The 19,641-nt window shown below is 46.0% G+C and overlaps 1 protein-coding gene across 1 annotated transcript in view; it reads right to left on the reverse strand.

Moving 5' to 3' along the window:
- Window positions 1–16,168, reverse strand: part of LOC140425634 (cadherin-18-like) — a 479,986-nt gene extending 463,818 nt beyond the window's left edge. Inside the window, exon 1 of the mRNA XM_072510145.1 lies at window positions 15,709–16,168. Within this exon, the coding sequence (XP_072366246.1) occupies window positions 15,709–15,930 (222 nt within the window). The 5' untranslated portion in view covers window positions 15,931–16,168. The remainder of the gene's footprint in view (window positions 1–15,708) is intronic.
- Window positions 16,169–19,641: the final 3,473 nt, after the last annotated feature.

The raw sequence follows: 19,641 nt of genomic DNA on the forward strand, positions 1-19,641 counted from the left end.
AGGAACCAAGCCAGATCAGAATAAGCTGAGCTAAATCCAGCACAAAGCTGAAATTACTTTTTAAATTAGGCAGAGTTCAGCAGGTCCAGAGTGTAGCTGCAGACTGGTTTCAGCATTGGGTCCACAGGCAGCGTCACAGCACATGGTCAATGAAGGGGAAAAGGGGTTTCAAAATGGAAGGCAGAGTTAAAAAAGCATCCCTTCCAGTTGATTCCCCGGCTTGAAAGGCCAGATAGTTGGCCCAAACCACTTGTTTTGACGGTACTGCAGAATGACTTTTACTGTCCATGACTCACTTGCTGAGGGACGTGGCCCAGTCTCTGTGCCCCATGGCCCAGGGCATCAAGACCCTGGCTGAGACGAGAATAGGTCTCCGGGACTGGCAAAACCAGGTGATGGTGGTGCCTCACCTCTATCCCAGGGAGTAGCCTGGGGGCTATCGAGCACCCAGAGGGAGGAAGAAGTGATGAGGGTCCATGCCGGTGCCTCCCGCAGGTGATGTGCTGGAACACCTCAGCAGCTCTGAATCCCCCCACCCCCTACCCACATTGGCGCATCTGACGGACAGCAGGCAGAACAGGGTGGCACCTCATCACCCGAATGTTGGCCGGGCCCATCCAGGTCCAGGCACTCCAGGGACAGCCGCTAAAGTCATCTCAAGTCAGAGGGTGTGTTACGCAGCAGGCCACCTCCATGTCTGGGGCCACGCGTAGAAGGAGTGGTCGGCCACGTATAAAAAGTTCAACACCAGTTAAGTTGGCACGGGTGCAGCACATGGGTTAGAGGAAGGGGTCAGGGCACAATAATGTATAGAGTCACAATTAAACACCTTTGCACCAACATTCTTGTTCAGTAATGGGCTAAGAGACATTGCAATTAGTTGTCTCATTTATGTTAAGTATCCATTAATTGACACTGATTATGTAAAGGGGCTTCAGGTGGCCTCTGTCAGGTGGTGTGTTGTTAAGAGTTTTGTGCAGAGGCTGTGGAAGTGAAATAAATGGTGTTTGGTGAAAAGGAACAAGAACTTTAGACTCTTCATACAATGGTAACTAAAACGTCTAAAAAGCAAAAGGGATTATTATTTAAATGATAAAATATTAAAACATGCTGCTGTGCAGAGAGACCTAGGTGTGCTAGTGCATGAGTCGCAAAAAGTTGGTTTACAGGAGCAACAGGTGATTAAGAAGGCAAATGGAATTTTGTCCTTCATTGCTAGAGGGATGACGTTTAAGACTCAGAGGTTATGCTGCAATTGTATAAGGTGTTAGTGAGGCCACACCTGGAGTATAGTGTTCAGTTTTGGTCTCCTTACTTGAGAAAGGACGTACTGGCACTGGAGGGTGTGCAGAGGAGATTCACTCGGTTAATCCCAGAGCTGAAGGGGTTGGATTACGAGGAGAGGTTGAGTAGACTGGGACTGTACTCGTTGGAATTTAGAAGGATGAGGGGGGATCTTATAGAAAAATATAAGATTATGAAGGGAATATATAGGATAGATGCGGGCAGGTTGTTTCCACTGGCGGGTGAAAGCAGAACTAGGAGGCATAGCCTCAAAATAAGGGGAAGTAGATTTAGGACTGAGTTTAGGAGGAACTTCTTCACCCAAAGGGTTGTGAATCTATGGAATTCCTTGCCTAGTGAAGCAGTAGAGGCTCCTTCATTCAATGTTTTTTAGATAAAGATAGATAGTTTTTTTGAAGAATAAAGGGATTAAGGGTTATGGTGTTCGGGCCGGAAAGTGGAGCTGAGTCCACAAAAGATCAGCCATGATCTCATTGAATGGTGGAGCAGGCTCGAGGGGCCAGATGGCCTTCTCCTGCTCCTAGTTCTTATGTTATTATGTTCTTAATTGGTAGCAGAGGATGGTTGCTGTGTAAATGTGAAGGGTTGAAATTACAACTTTTCCAGATCAAACCAAGGAGTGAGTGAGAAAAGAACAAAAGGGCTATATGGCTGAACCGAGGATAAAGATGGCTGGATATGACTATCCTCCCTTATTTTCTGAAAGGGAATCGTACGACCAATGGAGAAGTGCAGTAGTTATGTGGACTAAGGTAACTGCCTTGGGAAAGAGAAAACAAGGTATGGCATTGGCTCTTTCTCTACCATATGGCAGTAAAATCCAAAACAAAGTGCTTTCTGAGCTGGAATTGGAAGAGTTAGACTCAGAAGAAGGTCTGCAGACTTTATTACATTATATGGATAACATTTATAAGAAAGTTGATTTGTGAAGTGCGTATGAAGCATGGTCGGATTTTGATAAGTTCCGGAAAATGGAGGATATCTCCATGGAAGACTATGTAATGGAATTTGACAGACTATATAAAAGGCTGCAGAAACACAACCTGGAATTTCCACAGTCTGTGTAGGCCTCTAAATTACTTGACTGTGCTAGAGTGAGCAGCATGGATATGCTCCTGGTTTTGACAGGAGTTCAGTTTACTGATAAGGATACCTTATTCGAACAGATGACAAAAGCTTAAAAAAGTTTCTGGGGAAACATTCGATTCTGTTGGCTCTGATGACCCAAGTAGGTCAGCCTGCAATAAGGCAGAATATGGAAGATACACTAGTAACAGGATGGCGAAATCGTATGGCTACGAACAGGGCTCAAGACTATAGACGGAGACCGAGACAAGGAAATTATGAAGACAAAAACCCAGTCAGAACCTACAATAGGAAGATGAACCCCAGAAATGCATGGGGCATGATAATTCGATGTTTTCGATGTGACTCTCAATATCCTTATGCTTTCAACTGTCCAACTCGTTATGATAGAGTGTTTGAAGCGACACAGGACATGGAAGAGTCAGTAGAGGAAAAAGATAGTGACCAGAAAGAAGGCATTGTCCTATTGATAAGCAGTTTTACGCCGGTAATGAGGGTGTTGGTTGCAGAATCCTTCAACTGTGTTGTATTGGACAGTGGCTGCACATCTACTGTGTATGGAATTGACTGGTTAAAATGTTACCTGGACTCTTTGAATGCTGAAAATCGTAGCAAGGTTAAGGAATTTGAAAGTTCCACAAGTTTCAGGTTTGGGGATGATAATACTCTGAAGTCGCTGAAAAGAGTGGTGATTCCTTGCAATATTGCCAGAGTGAATCATTTCATTAGCACGGATGTTGTATCAAGTGAGATACCTTTGCTTCTGAGCAGACCGTCGATGAAGAAAGCACACATGAAACTGGATATGGAACAGGATAAGGCAACAGTTTTTGGAAAGACGGTGGACTTACAATTTACACAGTCGGGACATATTGTATTCCATTACTGACAAATAATTTTTCAAGTAGAGTGGTTAAGGATGTGTTAACGGCAGTTGAAAATGGGACTTTAGCTGATAAAAAGCTTGTGGTATTAAAATTGCATAGGTAATTTGCACATCCGTGTCCTCAGAGGCTGAAAATTTTATTAAAGGATGCAGGGGTAAGGGATGACGACTATACTAAACTGATGGAACAGGTTAGTGACCGCTGTGAAGTTGTAGGGAGTACAGAAGGACACCAGCACGACCGATAGTAACCCTACCTTTGGCCAGGGATTTTAACGACATTGTGGCCATGGACCTTAAGATCTGGGATAAAGCAAATCATATATTTATTTTGCATTTTGTAGATTTAGCAACCAGATTTAGTCAACCAACGATTGTACGAAGTAAAGAAAAGAGAGTAATTCTGGATCAAATCGTGGAAAAATGGATAGGGACAGGAATGGGTCCACCTGAAAAATTCCTTACAGACAATGGGGGAGAATTTGCTAATGATGATTTTAGGGATATGTGTGAAAACATGAATATCACAGTTATGAATACGGCTGCGGAAAGCCCATTTAGTAATGGTGTCTGTGAAATAAATCATGCTGTCATCGATGACATGCTTCGGAAAATTTTGGCTGATCGACCAAATTGCAGGCTAAATTCAGCTTTAGCATGGGCAGTACATGCAAATAATTCATTGCAGATGGTTGGGGGCTATAGTCCTTATCAATTAGTGTTTGGTAGAAATCCTAAAATTCCGTCCATTTTGGATGACCAGCCTCCAGCTTGGGAGGGGACTTCAATTAGGTCTGGTTTTGCTGAACATTTAAATGTATTACATAGCAGTAGAAAAGCTTTTTTGGAAGAAGTCTCTGAAAGAATTCGCAGAGCTTTAAGACATAACGTACGGCCATCAGATGCCGTTTTTCAGCAAGGAGACATAGTATACTATAAGAGAGACATTTCTAATGAATGGAAAGGCCCAGGGAAGATCATAGGCATATTTTGCAACATGGTAATCAAACTGTTAGGGTCCATTCATCAAGGATAATGGGTACAGATTACAAATTTTCAAATTTAGACAGAGCAGACAGACATGATGAGGAACCAGAGTCATCTGGTACGCATGTGTTACAGAACTATGAGGACCAATTAACTGATACAGACAGGGTTTCTGTGGAGGAACACAACACATCTGGTGAATTAGAACAGGCCATTTTTCCGAAATGGCAACTGCCAAAAGTTGGTACAAAAGTGACATACTTGCCTGAAGGGTCTAGTCAATGGAAGGATGCAACTGTTATTAGTAGAGCAGGGAAGGCCACTGGAAAGTATAAACATTGGTTGAATGTACAGCATTCAGGGGAAGGAGTCAAGACAATGGATTGGGAAAACAAAGTTCAAAAATGGAGGGCACAGTAACGCAGTGCCAGTTCAAATAGTACATCAGATAGTGAACAGGTCCACAGGAAAAGGTCGAGAACTATTGAAAGGACATCCCACAGCAGAAGGGAAAGATCAAGCAGTAGCAGTACAGAACGAGATACCAGGCGGGAGAGGGAACGTAGTTTGTCAAGATCTCGGAACATGAGTAAGACTACGAATACTAATAGGAGTAGAAGCCCACATGCACGTGAGATTTTGGTGGCTTCAAATAAATTAGATGAAAAAGTTATTAAAGAAGCTAAACAGCAAGAATTGCACAGTTGGAGTGAATTTGGGGTATACACGGAAGTACCGGATAGGGGACAAAGAGCTCTATCCCACAGATGGATTTGCATGGAAAAGGTTCTTCCTGATGGAACTTATAAGGCAAAGGCCAGGCTTGTGGCAAGGGGATTTTAAGAAAACTTAGAAGATCTGGATTTAAGGGTAGATTCACCTACAGCAGGAAAGGTTATTTTAAAGATCTTCTTGGCTCTATTAGCCACAAATGCATGGGAATGCAAATCTATAGATATAAAAGCTGCCTTTTTGCAGGGGCATCAGCTCCACAGAGACATTTTTCTCTGTCCTCCTAAAGAAGCAGCTAACACAGAAGCGGTACTCTGGAAGTTGAACAAATGTGTATGTGGATTAAATGATGCATCTAGAGTCTGGTACTTTTCGGTAAGGGCAGTTTTGTTAAAGTTAGGCTGTTGCCAGTTGAAAGCAGATCCTGCAATGTTTTACTGGCACTATGAAGGAAATCTTTCTGGCATTTTTATGATGCATGTCGATGATTTTTTGTGGGGTGGGACTAGTGATTTTGAAGCTATTGTAATCTCTGGTTTGAGGAAAGAATTCAGGGTTGGAAGTCAGGCTTCCGGTGCATTTAAATATATTGGACAGGAAATTGGACAGACTAAGTTAGGGGCAACTTTACGTCAGCAATCTTATTTGGAAAGCATCACCCCAATAGCAATTAGTCGTGGCCGAGTTTCACAAAAAGACGCAATGGTTTCAAAGATAGAAAAAGAGCAACTGTGAAGTTTAATTGGGCAACTGAACTGGTTAGGTAGACAGACTAGACCGGATGTGAGTTTTGATGTCTTAGAGTTGAGTACAAAAATGAATGATCCCAAAGTGGAAGACATAATAAGAGCAAATAAAGCTTTGGCCAAACTAAAAATGCAGGAGTGTGTTTTGAAGTTCCCGGTTTTAGGTGACCTTAAGCATTTGAAACTCATAGTTTATAGTGATGCGTCCTATGCAAATTTATGTGATGGGGTTTCAAGCTCAGGAGGTTTTATAATTTTCCTTTTGGGGAACAAGGGTAAATGTTGCCCGCTTGTGTGGGAAACAAAGAAAATAAGGAGAGTTTGTTTTCACCTAATTTTTTTTTTCTAAGGAAGGGGAGACTGTTAAGTAATGGGTTAAGAGACATTGCAATTAGTTGTCGCTTTTATGTTAAGTATCCATTAATTGACACTGATATGTAAAGGGACTTTAGGTGGCCTCTGTCAGGTGGTGTGTTGTTAAGAGTTTTGTGCAGAGGCTGTGGAAGTGAAATAAATGGTGTTTGGTGAAAAGGAACAAGAACTTTAGACTCTTCATATCACAGCAACTAAAACGGCTAACATTCTGACCTGCCTCTGTGGGCAGGTGCGAGGGATGGACTGGGCTGGGTCTAAGTGTGCTGGGTGGGGTGGTTTGGGAGGTTGGGGGTGGAGGGTGTGCATGTTGGAGGGTGGCATGGAGAAGGGCCCCAGGACAATTGAACATTACGCCTGGGGCCACCCTCAGAGGCGGCAGGGAACAGGGCCAGATGTGTGAAGCTACCTTGTAGGGCAGCTTACCCCAGTGAGTGGCCCATCACCGCCTCCATAACCGCACCCCCCTCTGCCCAGCAACACCCCCCCTTCCCCCCCACACCCCAAGGAAGGACCGCTGAAGGGGGAGGGGGAGCTGGAGTGGTGGGATGCAGTGAAGGGAGGAGGGACAGGGCAAGGATGGAGTAGCTATAAGGAAGGGGCCACAACCTGGATCGGGATGGGGAAGAGTATGCAGAGGTGGGACCAGCCGGCGGTGCCTCTGGTGGTCAGGTCTCTTAGTTGGCCAATCTGGAGGTAATGAGGTTATCCTGTGTGGTGGCCCTGGAGCACACATTGGGCAGCCTGCCGTACCAGCTCGTGCTCCGTGCCCGGTTCTTCCTGGCCATCCTTCTCATCAGAAAAGGCCTGCCCTTTTCCCCATCCTCCAGCATGTCCCCTCTCTGCTGCGCGATGTTGTGCAGGACGCAGCAGGCCAACACGATGTTTGAGACTCCCATGGGCCTATATTGGAGCGTCTCACCAGAGCGGACCAGGGATCGGCAGCGCGGTGCTCATCCCGGTGAGGGGTCATCTGGGGTCTGTGGGTTTCTAGTGGGGCCATCTGGGGGGGCTCCCAAATGACCAGAGGGTCTGTGAACATTTACAGGACACAGTGAGCAGTCACCAGGGTGAGGGCCTGGAACCTGTACCCAATGGGGGGGTTTAAAACACAGACTGCAGCAATGCCGATCTGAGCCAGGCCACCCTGATCCCGAGGGGGACAGAACAAATCCAAGAAGCTGTCAGCAAATCGCTCCCTGCTACTAACCCCCCCCCCCCCCCCCCCCCCCACACCCTCCCCCCCCCCCCCCCCCACCCGGTCCAGGCAGCTACCTCCCCGCAGCAAGCAGTACAATTATTAACAGTTTTTCTAATCTTGCTTACCTTCTCTCTTCCCCTCAGCAGCCATGGTTCCCAGTCCCCGTTTGTAAATACCTGGAGCAAACCGTGCCCGTGTGACTTCCGCCTGTCACAGGCGGAACATCGTGGGTCAGACACGGTAATCACATTTAAATGAATGCAAATGCCGATTTAACATGCTGCCGCCAGGCAGGGAGCGACCCTGGTTATCGGCACCAGCGAGGGACTGGAGCATGGCATCAGGAGTGAACTTTGATTTTGACCAAATACCAAATTTTCCACCTTATCGCGGTTCGCATTTGTTGAATTGCAAATTTCATTTCTGATGTCTTAATTCTAAAATTAGGGGTGAAAATGAGGGTGTGTTTCCTCTAATCAATGCATGCCGGTCGTTTTTCCCACTTATTATTGTCCAGGCCTTGCTGCATTTGGACAGGGACTGCTTCATTATCTGTGGAGTCGCGAATGGTGCTGAACATTGTGCAGTCGCCCGCAAACATCCCCACTTCTGACCTTATGATGGAAGGGAGATCATTGATGAAGCAGCTGAAGATGGTTGGGGCTGAGGACACTATCCTGAGGAACTCCTGCAGTGATGTCCTGGAGCTGAGATAATTGACCTCCAACTACCACAACCATCTTCCTTTGTGCCAGGGATGACTCCGACCAATGGAGAGTTTTCCCCTGATTCCCATTGACTCCAGTTTTCCTGGAGCTTATTGATGCCACACTCGGTCAAATGCTGCCTTGATGGCAAAACCAATCACTCTCACCTTGCTTGTTGAGTTTTGCTCAATTGTCCACGATTTGACCAAGGCTGTAATGAGGTCTGGAGCTGAGTGACCCTGGCAGAACCCAAACTGAGTGTCCGTCGGCAGGTTATTGCTGAGTTAGTGCTACTTGATGGCACTGTTGATGGGCCCTTCCATCACTTTGCTGATGAATGAGTGTGGACTGATGGGACTACAGTTGGCCGGTTAGATACGACCTGCTTTTTGTTGACAACCTTGGACTCCATGTCAAATGTCAATCTGAGGTCTGAGGGTTTCCAAAGGGACCATCTGCTGGGGTGGGGGGGGGGGTTGCTGTAGGTGAGCTACATTGTGTGGTCAGGGAGCTGGTGCCTGTTGAGGTGCTACACAGCTGTCAATTCCACTGAGCTTGCATTCTGTTACTATTTTAAGGCAACATTTGCCGAGCCGAAATGCTAAATTTGGATGTTGTGATATATTGCTAGTTACCATCACTCCAAGCTTCAAACAACACTTACCTGTTAGGTCCAACACAGTCAGAGTTACACCACACTGTGACCTGGCATTGATACAGAATACCATTCACTCGTACTGACAGTGGTCTTTCATTATTTGTATTTAGTCGCTTAGAAACATCAAAGATGACACTGAATGATTCATTTCTGACAGTTCAAGCTTTATTCTTGTCTGTCCAAACACCTAATCTAGCTGTGCTCACTCAGCTATGCTCTTGTCTCAAAGTAAAAGTCAATGAAAAGTGAAATTCACAACAAGGGACCGCCTGTCTTTTTACAACCAATAAAATTGTCTCACATTCACATTCCTTATCCTTTCTATCACAGGTGGCAGCATTTATTCCACCGCTTTAATCTTTTAACACTCACATATATTTTCTGGACAAAGCACTTAATAAAAATAATTGTCCATGGGACCGCATTGTGAATCCCAATATCTCCCAGTACACACACAAACTTTATCGGCTCAGAGCTTAAAAGAAAAGATGTTAGATAAAGAAATGCTGAACACAATATATTGGCAGGTTCTTTACATTCTTTCCTTTCACAAAGAAGTTCCACAACAAACATCAACCATTCTCACTTATAATAGCTTCAAATTCATACATAAGTGACAAAAATCTTTAAATGAATCACTATAATGTGCCCCAATAGAACCCAATTCAGGAAGAAGGTATCCACAATACATATATAGTGGAAGCATATGAAAAATGCATCCATCGTAAACAAGCACATCATTAATCATCTTTGTTAATATGCAGTGAGATTTTTAAAAACATTATTGCACCAAACAGTTGCCATTAAACTCAGTCAGAGTTTGGGACAATTGGAGGGGCTGATTTTAAATGTTCTTTGAGATATTCTTCATAGTGCTAAGGTCAGGAAGTAGTCAGACTTGAATAATTTTATAAATCAAGAGGGTGGCACGCTGGCGCAGTGGTTAGCACTGCTGCTTCACGGCGCCGAGGACCCGGGTTCCATCCCGGCCCCGGGTCACTGGAAGTGTGGAGTTTACACATTCTCCCCGTGTCTGCATGGGTCTCACCCCCACAAACCAAAAATATGTGCAGGCTAGGTGGATTGGCCATACTAAATTGCCCCTTAATTGGAAAAAAGTAATTGGATACTCTAAATTTTAAAACAATTCATAGACCCATAATATAACACATTCAATGATGACACAGATTTCTAAACCCAAAGTTTTAATTTTGATGAGCTATGGGGAGCGAGCAGGAAGTGGAGTTAAAGGCATCTTCAGAATCAGCAGCATCGAGGGGCTGAATGGTCCCCTCCTGCTCCTGTTTCCTATCTTCTTATGTTCCTGTTGCATGATTTTCTGGGTTTTTTGCTTCAACTCGAATCTCAGATAAAGGGGCTGGACATTTCGGACTGAGACGAAGAGGAATCTTTTCACTCAGAGGGTTGTGGATCTGGAATTCTCTATCCCGGAGAGCTGTGGAAGCACAGTCACTGAGTGTGGTCAAGACAGAGATTTCTGAAGACGAATGACATTAAGGGATATGGAGATAGCGGGGGAAAGTGGTGTGGAGATGATCAATCATGATCTAATTGACTAGCAGAACAGGCTCATTTGGCCGAATGGCCTACTCCTATTCTTTATGTGCTTCGAATCTTCCCCGAGCTAGAGTTGTTGATATGGCTCATGTCCAGTTTTCAATACTTCTTGCCTCCCGTAAGAGTTGCAACCAAATCTTCCATCCTCGGTAAAAGATAAGCATCCAATTTGGAAACCTGGTTCATGGTGAGATTGTAGCCACCACACCCGGGCACTGTGCCATCATGTTTAAGGACAGAATGATTGGAGCTGCCCAACGAGAAAACTGAACGGGCTCAATGATTCCAAACCTTTGCAGCCATTCCAGCTCCTCCTGTATTTTCCATCTCAAGACTGTCCTTGAAAAAGGGAGGAGTAGCCTGAGGATTTAGGTGCAATGCTCACAGTAGCACCACGCATTGTACCTAGTTCATCCTTGAACACGTCCAGATACGTCTTGACAACATCCTCGGTCACCCTCATGTACTTGATCCCACCCCACTTCAATTGGGTTTGGCTCAGCCAGTCCCTCCCGAGCAAATGCGGCCTTTTCCTTTTGACCATAAGGGGGCGTGCCCTTGCTTCTTGACTATTATACACAATATGGACTCGCAATACCCTGAGCAAAGGTATGGACTCTCCGGTGTCTATCTGAAGATTAATCTGTGCGGGAGTTAAGGCTGGCTCTTGGGTAGATTCAACCGAACCTCGCGAGATGTCATGTTTGGATCTCACCCTCGCTGGGCGATATTTAAATAAGGCACGAAGCCAATTTAAATATGCGTGCGCCACATTCTCCTTGCACCTGGGAAGTAACGGCCTCACCTGGGAGACCTCACCATGGCGTTGCTTATTACGTTTGTGTGGACCAACAAGGCGTAATGGCACCTGGGGGGCTTCCTAGGACAATGGAGACCCCCTGGGTGGGCAGATATAGGGCAGGGTGGCACTCTGGCTCCCTCTCTGGCACCCGGGCACCTTGGCACTGCCACTGTTCCTGGTTGGCACTGCCGGGTTGGAAGGGCCACTGCCAGGGTGCTGCAGTGGCAATGCCAGGGTGCCCTGGAGCCAGGGTGGCACTGCCAAGGATCAGGGCCTTAGTGGGGGCCAAGCCTATAAAACAGAGGGTGAGGAGGTATGAAGGTTGGAGAAGTGAAGAGCAAGTATGAAAGTGCCTCATAAGTTTGGGCGGGTTGAAAGGTGGGGGTCCTAAAAGCAGGGTCCTGAGTTAGGGGGAGGGTTGGGAAAGCCTGAAAGGAGGGGCTCCCCAGCGACTCCATAGCAGGGTGGGGGACACTCAAGCTCACTTAAAGATTGGGGCACCCTTTCAAAATAGCAGCCGATCTCCGAGCAGCCGATCACGCTGGCGAGTTCAGCTCCCCATGGCTGAAAATATTCCGAGACCGGGGAGAAACTCCCCAAGCACCAGAAAAATGATGGAGGGTGGAATTTACCGGCTGTTCACACCGGTTCCACCAACAGTGCACCCCCATCTCGGGTTTCCTGCGGTGAGGGGTGCATTCAACGGGCAATCCCACTGACAACGGCGGGACGGCGGGACAAGAAGATTGCGCCGGCGGCCCGTCTCCTCCGCCAGAAAACACGCGGCGGGTTTCACAGAACATTCCGCCCTATGTATGGGTAAGTACCGGTCTGGATCACACCCAAAATACCGGTGGGAAACACGTCACCAAACTCGCCTAAATGGCACTTGGAAATGTTTTGGTTAAATCGTGCCGAAACGTTGGCCGGTGTTACCATTGTGACGGATGTGGCAAGCCAACCAAAAGTCCTTTGACTTTGGCGGAACTCGAAAATTATTTGTCGGTTTCACTTGGAAGCCGTGCCTGACTCTGCTTCTCTCTGCACACGTTCTGCCAGACCCACTGGGATTTTCCAGCATTTTCTGTTTTTACATCAGGGCTGTGATTCTCCGACCCCCCGCCGGGTTGGAGAATCCCCGAGGGGGAGGCGCGAATCCCGCCACGCCGCCCCGACGCCGGCTGCCCTATTCTCCGGTGCCGTTTTTCGGGTGGCGTCAGGATTCCTGCCACGCCGGTCGGGGGCCGTTGATAGCGGCTCCCCCGGCGATTCTCCGGGCCCCGATGGGCCGAGCGGCCGGCCAGTTTTGGCCAGTCCCGCCGGCGTGAATTACTCACCTCACGCACAGCGGGACCTCACAAGTAAGTGTGCGGGGGCGGTCCTCGGGGGGGGGGCATCCGGCGCCGGGGGTGCCCCCGCGGTGGCCTGGCCCGTGATCGGGGCCTACCGATCTGCGGGCGGGCTTGTTCCGTGGGGGGACTTCTTTCCTCTGCGCCGGGCCCCTGTAGGGCCCGCCACATTGCCCAGGGGCCGGTGCGGAGAAGAGAACCCGCACACATGCACTTAAATACATGGCCGGTCTGCAAATGCGCGAGATCATGCCAGCCCATCCGCCCATCCGCGAACTCGGGCCAGCCTTTCACCGCCAGCTGGATTGGCGCCAACCCCTCCGCCGTCCACCCAGCCCCCGAAAGTTCGGAGAATTCCTTATTTTCGGGGGCTGTTGACACCGGAGTGGTTGGCTCCGGTTTTCCCGCCAGTGTGGGGACTTAGTCCCCAGAAGGGAGAATCCTGGCCCAGATTTCCAGCACCTACAGAATTTTGTTTTTGTCGTGGAGAATCCCCCACTTTTGTTCCAACCTTTGTGGAAGTCAACGGGAACGGAAAATATTATTTAAAATGTATCTTTCCAACCCCTTTCATTGGGCTTTTCCTATTGGGTGATGATTGAAGCTGGCTGGGTCAATGAAATGAAAACAGAAAATGCCAGCTGATTACCAGCGACGATGCAAACAGGAATGGACGCCACCTGTTAGTTTGGACAGGGTATAAACCTGGTCCCACTTCTCAATCCTCCATTGCAGCCTAATCACTGATGAAAGATCCAATTACAGCTCGTCCTGCTTTCATACAGAGAAATATAAGTGCAAAGAGGATTAATTTTTCTCACTGATGTATCTCACACAAAAGGATTACATTTTAAAAATGTGTTCACACCTCTCCGCTTTGTGGATTAGTCTTCGTTGATGCACGAAGGTTAAATGTTCCGGTGAACTGGAAAGATGTGCTTTAATCAAATATAAATTTACCTGGCATTTTCTGCATTTAATATTGACGACCGTGCATTTAATTGGCTCACTCAGTACATGTGGTAAATCTCCAAAATTATTGTCGAGAAAGAGATAGGATATTCTTTCTGATGAGTTGACTCTTGATCATCCAATAACCCAAACCAACTCAACTGGCCTAAATTGTTAGCTGTGCATTGATAGATTTCTCATGGCTATTAAATGTTTTAGTGAGGCAATGTATCTAATAAGTTCCCCTATCCCCAGTGACTGACAATCTAATTTGTAAACTAAAGTACTCAATTGTCTTTTTTAGCAATTTCTAAGTAAAATCCACTAAACTATGTCAATAGATTAAACTAAGTGCACAGCAGCAAGTATTATCTAGGTATGGAAATGCACATTAATTTAAGGAGAGCACAGGGAGAATGGATTTTTTTCAAGTCAGGATACGCATGTAATTAAACAACAGCAGGATTAAAAAAGCTCAAGCATCCCAACAGTGCATACAAGTAACTTCAACTGTTTTAAAGACTGTTTCATTGGTCTGCAGAACGATTGAAGTATGGAGCCGAGAAAAATGACAAACTATTTATGTGGACTCCAATTAATTACTCAGCAAATATCGATATGAAATGAAACGATATAGTTCAAGCCTTGTAAATAGCAGGATAAACAGATAGCTTAATTTTCCTTCTCTATCACTATTGCAAATGTTCCTTCTCTCTCACTATTAAACATCAAAATTAATCAATATCTGGAGGAAGAAACATTCAGAATCTTTGAGCGAGGTCTGGCTACCTATCAAAGGCAGAATTGGATATTCCACAATCTGCCACTGAGCCATCAGAAGGACACGGCTTGAACAATCACATCAATGCCGGCAAATTCCGTTGTGTCATCCAATTCGGACACAAATAGAAATGCAAATACAAAGAAATTAAACAGAACTCCATATTAAAAAATTGTGACAAAAATAATCTCAATTAAATTGATTAATTTCAGCAAATCATAAATCATACCCTATAACCTGAAAGTGAATTTATTTTACAAAAAAAAAATCTCAAACCCTCAATTGGTGGATGGTACAGTCTTCTTATTCTGGCACATTTTATCAAATATCCTCTAAATATTTACCATCAAGCTAACATCAAGGGCAGTATTCTCCCCCCCACGCCAGGGCGCCGTGCGAGTCACGCCATGCCGCCCCGACACCTGCACGCGATCCCCCCCCCCCGAAACCAGCGGCGCGGGAATCGCGCCAGTCCGCTCAGAAAATCGCCGCAAACGGCGAGCGGTGATTCTCCAGCCTGGATGGGCCGAGCGGCCGGCGAAAATAATGACAGTCCCGCCGGCGCTGTTCACCCCTGGTCGCTGCGGTGGGAACTCTGAGGGAACGCTAGGGGGGGCAGCCTGTGTGGGGGGGCTCCTTCCCCTGGGGGGGCCTCCGATGGGGTCTGGCCCGCAATCGGGGCCCACCAATCGGCGGGCAAGCCTCTCGCCCCCCCCCCGGGCCTACCTCCTTCCGCGCACGGCCCCTGAACTCCGGCTCCATGTTGGGTCGGGGCCGGCGCGTAAGAAGTTCCCCGCGCATGCGCAGGATTGAGCTGCCCCAACTGTGCATGCGCAGGATTGAGCTGCCCCAACTGCGCATGCGCAGGATTGAGCTGCCCCAACTGCGCATGCGCAGGATTGAGCTGCCCCAACTGCGCATGCGCAGGATTGAGCTGCCCCAACTGCGCATGTGCAGGATTGAGCTGCCCCAACTGCGCATGCGCGGGTTGGCGCGGCGGCTTGGAGCTCCAGCGCCGTGCAGGCCCCCTATGGGGGCCAGAATGGGTCGTGCCCAAGCCCTGTTCGCGCCGTCGTGAAACGCGACGGCATTCACGACGGCGCGAACACTTGGCCTCCACATCGGAGAATCTCGCCATTATATTGCTCTGTTATAATAATAATCATTATTGTCACAAGTAGGTTTACATTAACACTGCAATGATGTTACTGTGAAAATCCCCTAGTTGCCACATTCCGGCACCTGTTCAGGTACACAGAGGGAGAATTCAAAATGTCCAAACCATCTAACAGCACGGCTTTTCGGGACTTGTGGGAGGAAACGGGAGCACCCGGAGGAAATCCACACAGATACGGGGAGAACGTACAGACTCCACACAGACATACATGCTCCGTTCAAATGTGATTATTCAGTGGTTCAAATGTGATTATTCAGTGGTTCTTCAGAATGTGACAACCTGAGGATTTATGAACTATATTTGAATTCTCGCTGTGAGATGATTTCAAAGTAAACATATCGGAAAATAATGGTTTCCCCAATGTGATACCGTAAGAATGAAATCCTTTACCTTGCCCACGTACTGAGCTTCTGGTCCTATGTGTTCTTCTAAAACAAAGAATTGGTTCCAGACCCAACCACGTTTGGGACGATGATGAGCTTGCTTCTCTCCCTCTAAGTGCATGCTCTGATTCCTTTCCACCCGAATCGAGTTCTGGACAGACATTGTCAAGCAAATGAAACCAAGGCAGAGCAGCACAGGACACAGAGAATGATTGGATGGAATTTTCATTGTGAGACTAAGTCGCCTTTGATCCAAATGCGTTTGCTATTTTCTGACGTTTCCCTAAGTGCAGAGCTGGCACCGATAAATCCAATATCAGAAGGCAATCCCAGGAGATGTTAATCCTTCCATGGTCTGCGTACCCACTGGGGAAATGTCAGCAATTATTCACATTATGGAAGAAATTCTTTACCCACCATGTTGATATTCTGTGGATCTTATCAAATCTTCCTGTGACTTAACATCTTGGACCTATTGAGAGGATAAGCAGAAATAATAGACATTACAATTAGAAAAACAAATTTCTTCCATTGACTCATGCACCTGAGGCACTTAAAAACATCCCCGTTTCCTATCTGACACCAAGAACAGATTGTAAGGTGAAGCATAGTGGTCAGAGATGCGAATCAGAAGTTGCTTTTAGCAAATTCACGGAGACACAAGTTGAATAAGGGAAATGTCACCATGTTTTATAAAGTTTCTCTTTTTTATGTTTAATTTGTTAATGTGCAAGGGCTGTGATTTAGTAAAAACATTCTGCAATGTCCATTGTGGACTGCGAAGGCTTGAATTACTCTCAGAAACTTTTAAATATTATTACAGCCTTAGCTGAAGAAAATGCTTTAAAATAAATTCTTGAGAGAGGATGTTACAATTCAATCATATGAGGAAATATAATTCAACTAACACAGCAAAATGCAAACATTAAACAACCAGACAGCAGATAACATCTGCACACCACCAGTGTTATGATGCATCAATCAAAGATTTCAGAAATAGTTACACCAACTGGCATTTACAAAGCACCATTTGTGCAGCACATTTAACGTCACAAAACAACCCAAGGTCCTTCACAGAAGTTAATAAAAACAGCAGGTCACATAAGATGATATTACTGTATTCCCTCCTGGTTCACCTTTCACTGCCCCCACCCTACCCTCACCCCACCAGATCACCCTCACCACCTCCTGCCCACACCCACTCCCGGGTCGCCCTCACCCAATCACCTCACACCCTACATTAACCTTTGGACCTAAGGCTCGCTGTTGGGGTTGACGATGAGAATCCAATTGTGTCAGGGCGCTTAGGTAGCGCCTAATTGGAACCCACAAATTTCCTGATTAATTGAGATGAGGTCCGAGGTCAACATTAGGATGGTCCTCTCTGGGGCGGCATGGTGGCTCAGTGGTTAGCACTGCTGCCTACGGTGCGGAGGACACAGGTTCAATCCCGGCCGCGGGTCGCTGTCCGTGTGGAATTTGCACATTCTCCCCGTGTCTGCATGGGTCTCACCCCCACAACCCAAAGAGGTGCAGGGGAGGTTGATTGACCACACTAAATTGCCCCTTAATTGGAAAAGTAAATAATAGGGTTTTCTAAATTTATTTTTAAAAAAGAAAAAAAAAAGTATGGTCCTCCCTTTGCCTCTGCATTCGAAAACGTGGCTGCAACTAATTGCCAATAACAGCGTGCAATTTATGTTACGCCTGTTATGTATTAAAAGATTTCACGATACTTCACAGGAGTGAGTATCACACAGCTTCACAGTGATTAAGAATCTGGGACAACTCATCATTGCTTTAAATCATCAACACCACAGGTTTAACAATGCTTCAATATTTCAAACGAATGTGTGTGCAGGAGGTTTGGTCCAGGATATAGCTGTTAAGAGTTTTCAATGTTTGCGGTGTGGCATGGTGGCGTAGTGGTTAGCACTTCTGCCTCATGGCGCCGAGGACCCAGGTTCGACCCCGGCCCTGGGTCACTGTCCGTGCGGTGTTTGCACATTCTCCCCGTGTTTGTGTGGGTCTCACCCCACAACCCAAAGGTGTGCAGGGTGGGTGGATTGGCCACGCTAAATTGGCCCTTAATTGAAAAAAAGAATTGGGCACTGTAAATATGTTTAAAAAAAGAGTTTTCAGTATTTGCTTTGAGATCACACACAGCTTGAACTGGAACTACAAGCATACTAGCATCTTGCACCAAGAATTGACAGGTTTCCCGAGCCTGTATCTCCAGGACATGTCAGCATCACAGGATGTAGATTGACAAAACTTTCATTGTTTAGTGGCTATGTGGCAGAATTAATCATTTTCCAAAAGCAGCATTAACAGCAGAAACTACAGATTACATGAAATATGATTCCTGATTAACAACAAGAAACAAAAACAACGTTTTACCGTATGAATTGGGACCCAGATCTTTAGCTGGTGCAGCAAATTCCATCAATTTTACTTTTGCGCAAGACTGGAAATTTATAACAATGGATAAAATCTTTTCCAACACCTACAGGTCGAGAAGCAGGATTGTTTTTGGTTAAAGTAAGTCAATTATCTACCCATCATTGGAGAAGTTTATTTTGTTTTATTTCTTTATGGAATGTGGGGCTTCCATTTAGTTTCCAAGCGACTTTTTATGGGAACTGCTATCAATGAAGATTTTTTTCCAGACACTGTCTCGAGCACAGCATGAGGTCATGATTGTTTACTTCTCAGATGTGAGATCTGGGATCAAATTTATCCCAAAATCAGAGGATTTAAGTTACATCCAGCTGTTATCTGTTGTCGATTTAGATTAAGTGAGTTTCAGCAGAAAAATTCAAGTCACAAAAGGCTTGGATCCCTGCTATCAAACTGACACTAAACTAGTTACCTCACACAGAGAGATAACTGGTATGTGAAGTGGAAAATGTTTCCCATCACTTCATTAGAAGGAATTCTTCAAATGTGAGGCCAACAAGTGGGACTTTTAACAGCAATAACTGGCAGCACGGTGGCACCATGGTTAGCACTGCTGCTTCACAGCGCCAGGGTCCCAGGTTCGATTCCTGGCTCGGGTCACTGTCTGTGCGGCGTCTGCACGTTCTCCCTGTGTCTGCGTGGGTTTCCTCCGGGTGCTCCGGTTTCCTCCCACAAGTCCAAAAGACATGCTTGTTAGGTGAATTGGACTTTCTGAATTCACCCTCTGTGACCCGAAAAGGCGCCGGAATGTGGCGACTCGGGGATTTTCACAGTAACTTCATTGCACTGTTAATGTAAGCCTACTTGTGACACTAATAAAGATTATTACTGTATTATCATTTACATCGTGCCTTTAACATAACAAAACATCTCAACGTGCTTCACAGGAGTGTTATAAAGTAAGATCTAACACAGAGTCACATAAGACAGTATTAGCAAAGATGATAAATAGCTTTAAGGAGCATCTTAAAGCAGGAGAAAACGAGGTACAGAGGTAGAGAGATTTAGGGAGGGATTTACAGAGTTCAGGATCCAGGCAGCTGAAGACTAGGTGAAGTGATTAACATTATTAAATCTAACCGTGCCATCCTGTCAGAGGCTCAAAATCAGATTCTAGCAATTGCTTCTAGCTTTATGCACATTAAAAAATATCCACCTTGTTCTGATGGAAAACATTCGTGAAACCTTCTTCTTCAGTGGGGCATGAAATTAACAGGAATTGATTGGCCCCGAGTTTATACAACTCTGCGAATGTCTCTCTCCACTGAAGTCGTCAGGTGGGCAGCTGACATCTGCCAATCAGATTTATTCACCGGGAAACATTGAACATTACGGGCCTCCCAATAACTCACACTCAATTCAACAGTTTCTTCGATTGTCAACCCCTGTTTGTAATTCAAAGTCTAATATGGTAAGGCAGCCTTCTCTGCTGTAAGACTGAAAAAGTAACGCGAATGAATTTGTTGTGTATGCTACTAAA

Source organism: Scyliorhinus torazame, chromosome 6 (genome assembly GCF_047496885.1).
Source record: "Scyliorhinus torazame isolate Kashiwa2021f chromosome 6, sScyTor2.1, whole genome shotgun sequence".
NCBI classification, from domain to species: domain Eukaryota; kingdom Metazoa; phylum Chordata; class Chondrichthyes; order Carcharhiniformes; family Scyliorhinidae; genus Scyliorhinus; species Scyliorhinus torazame.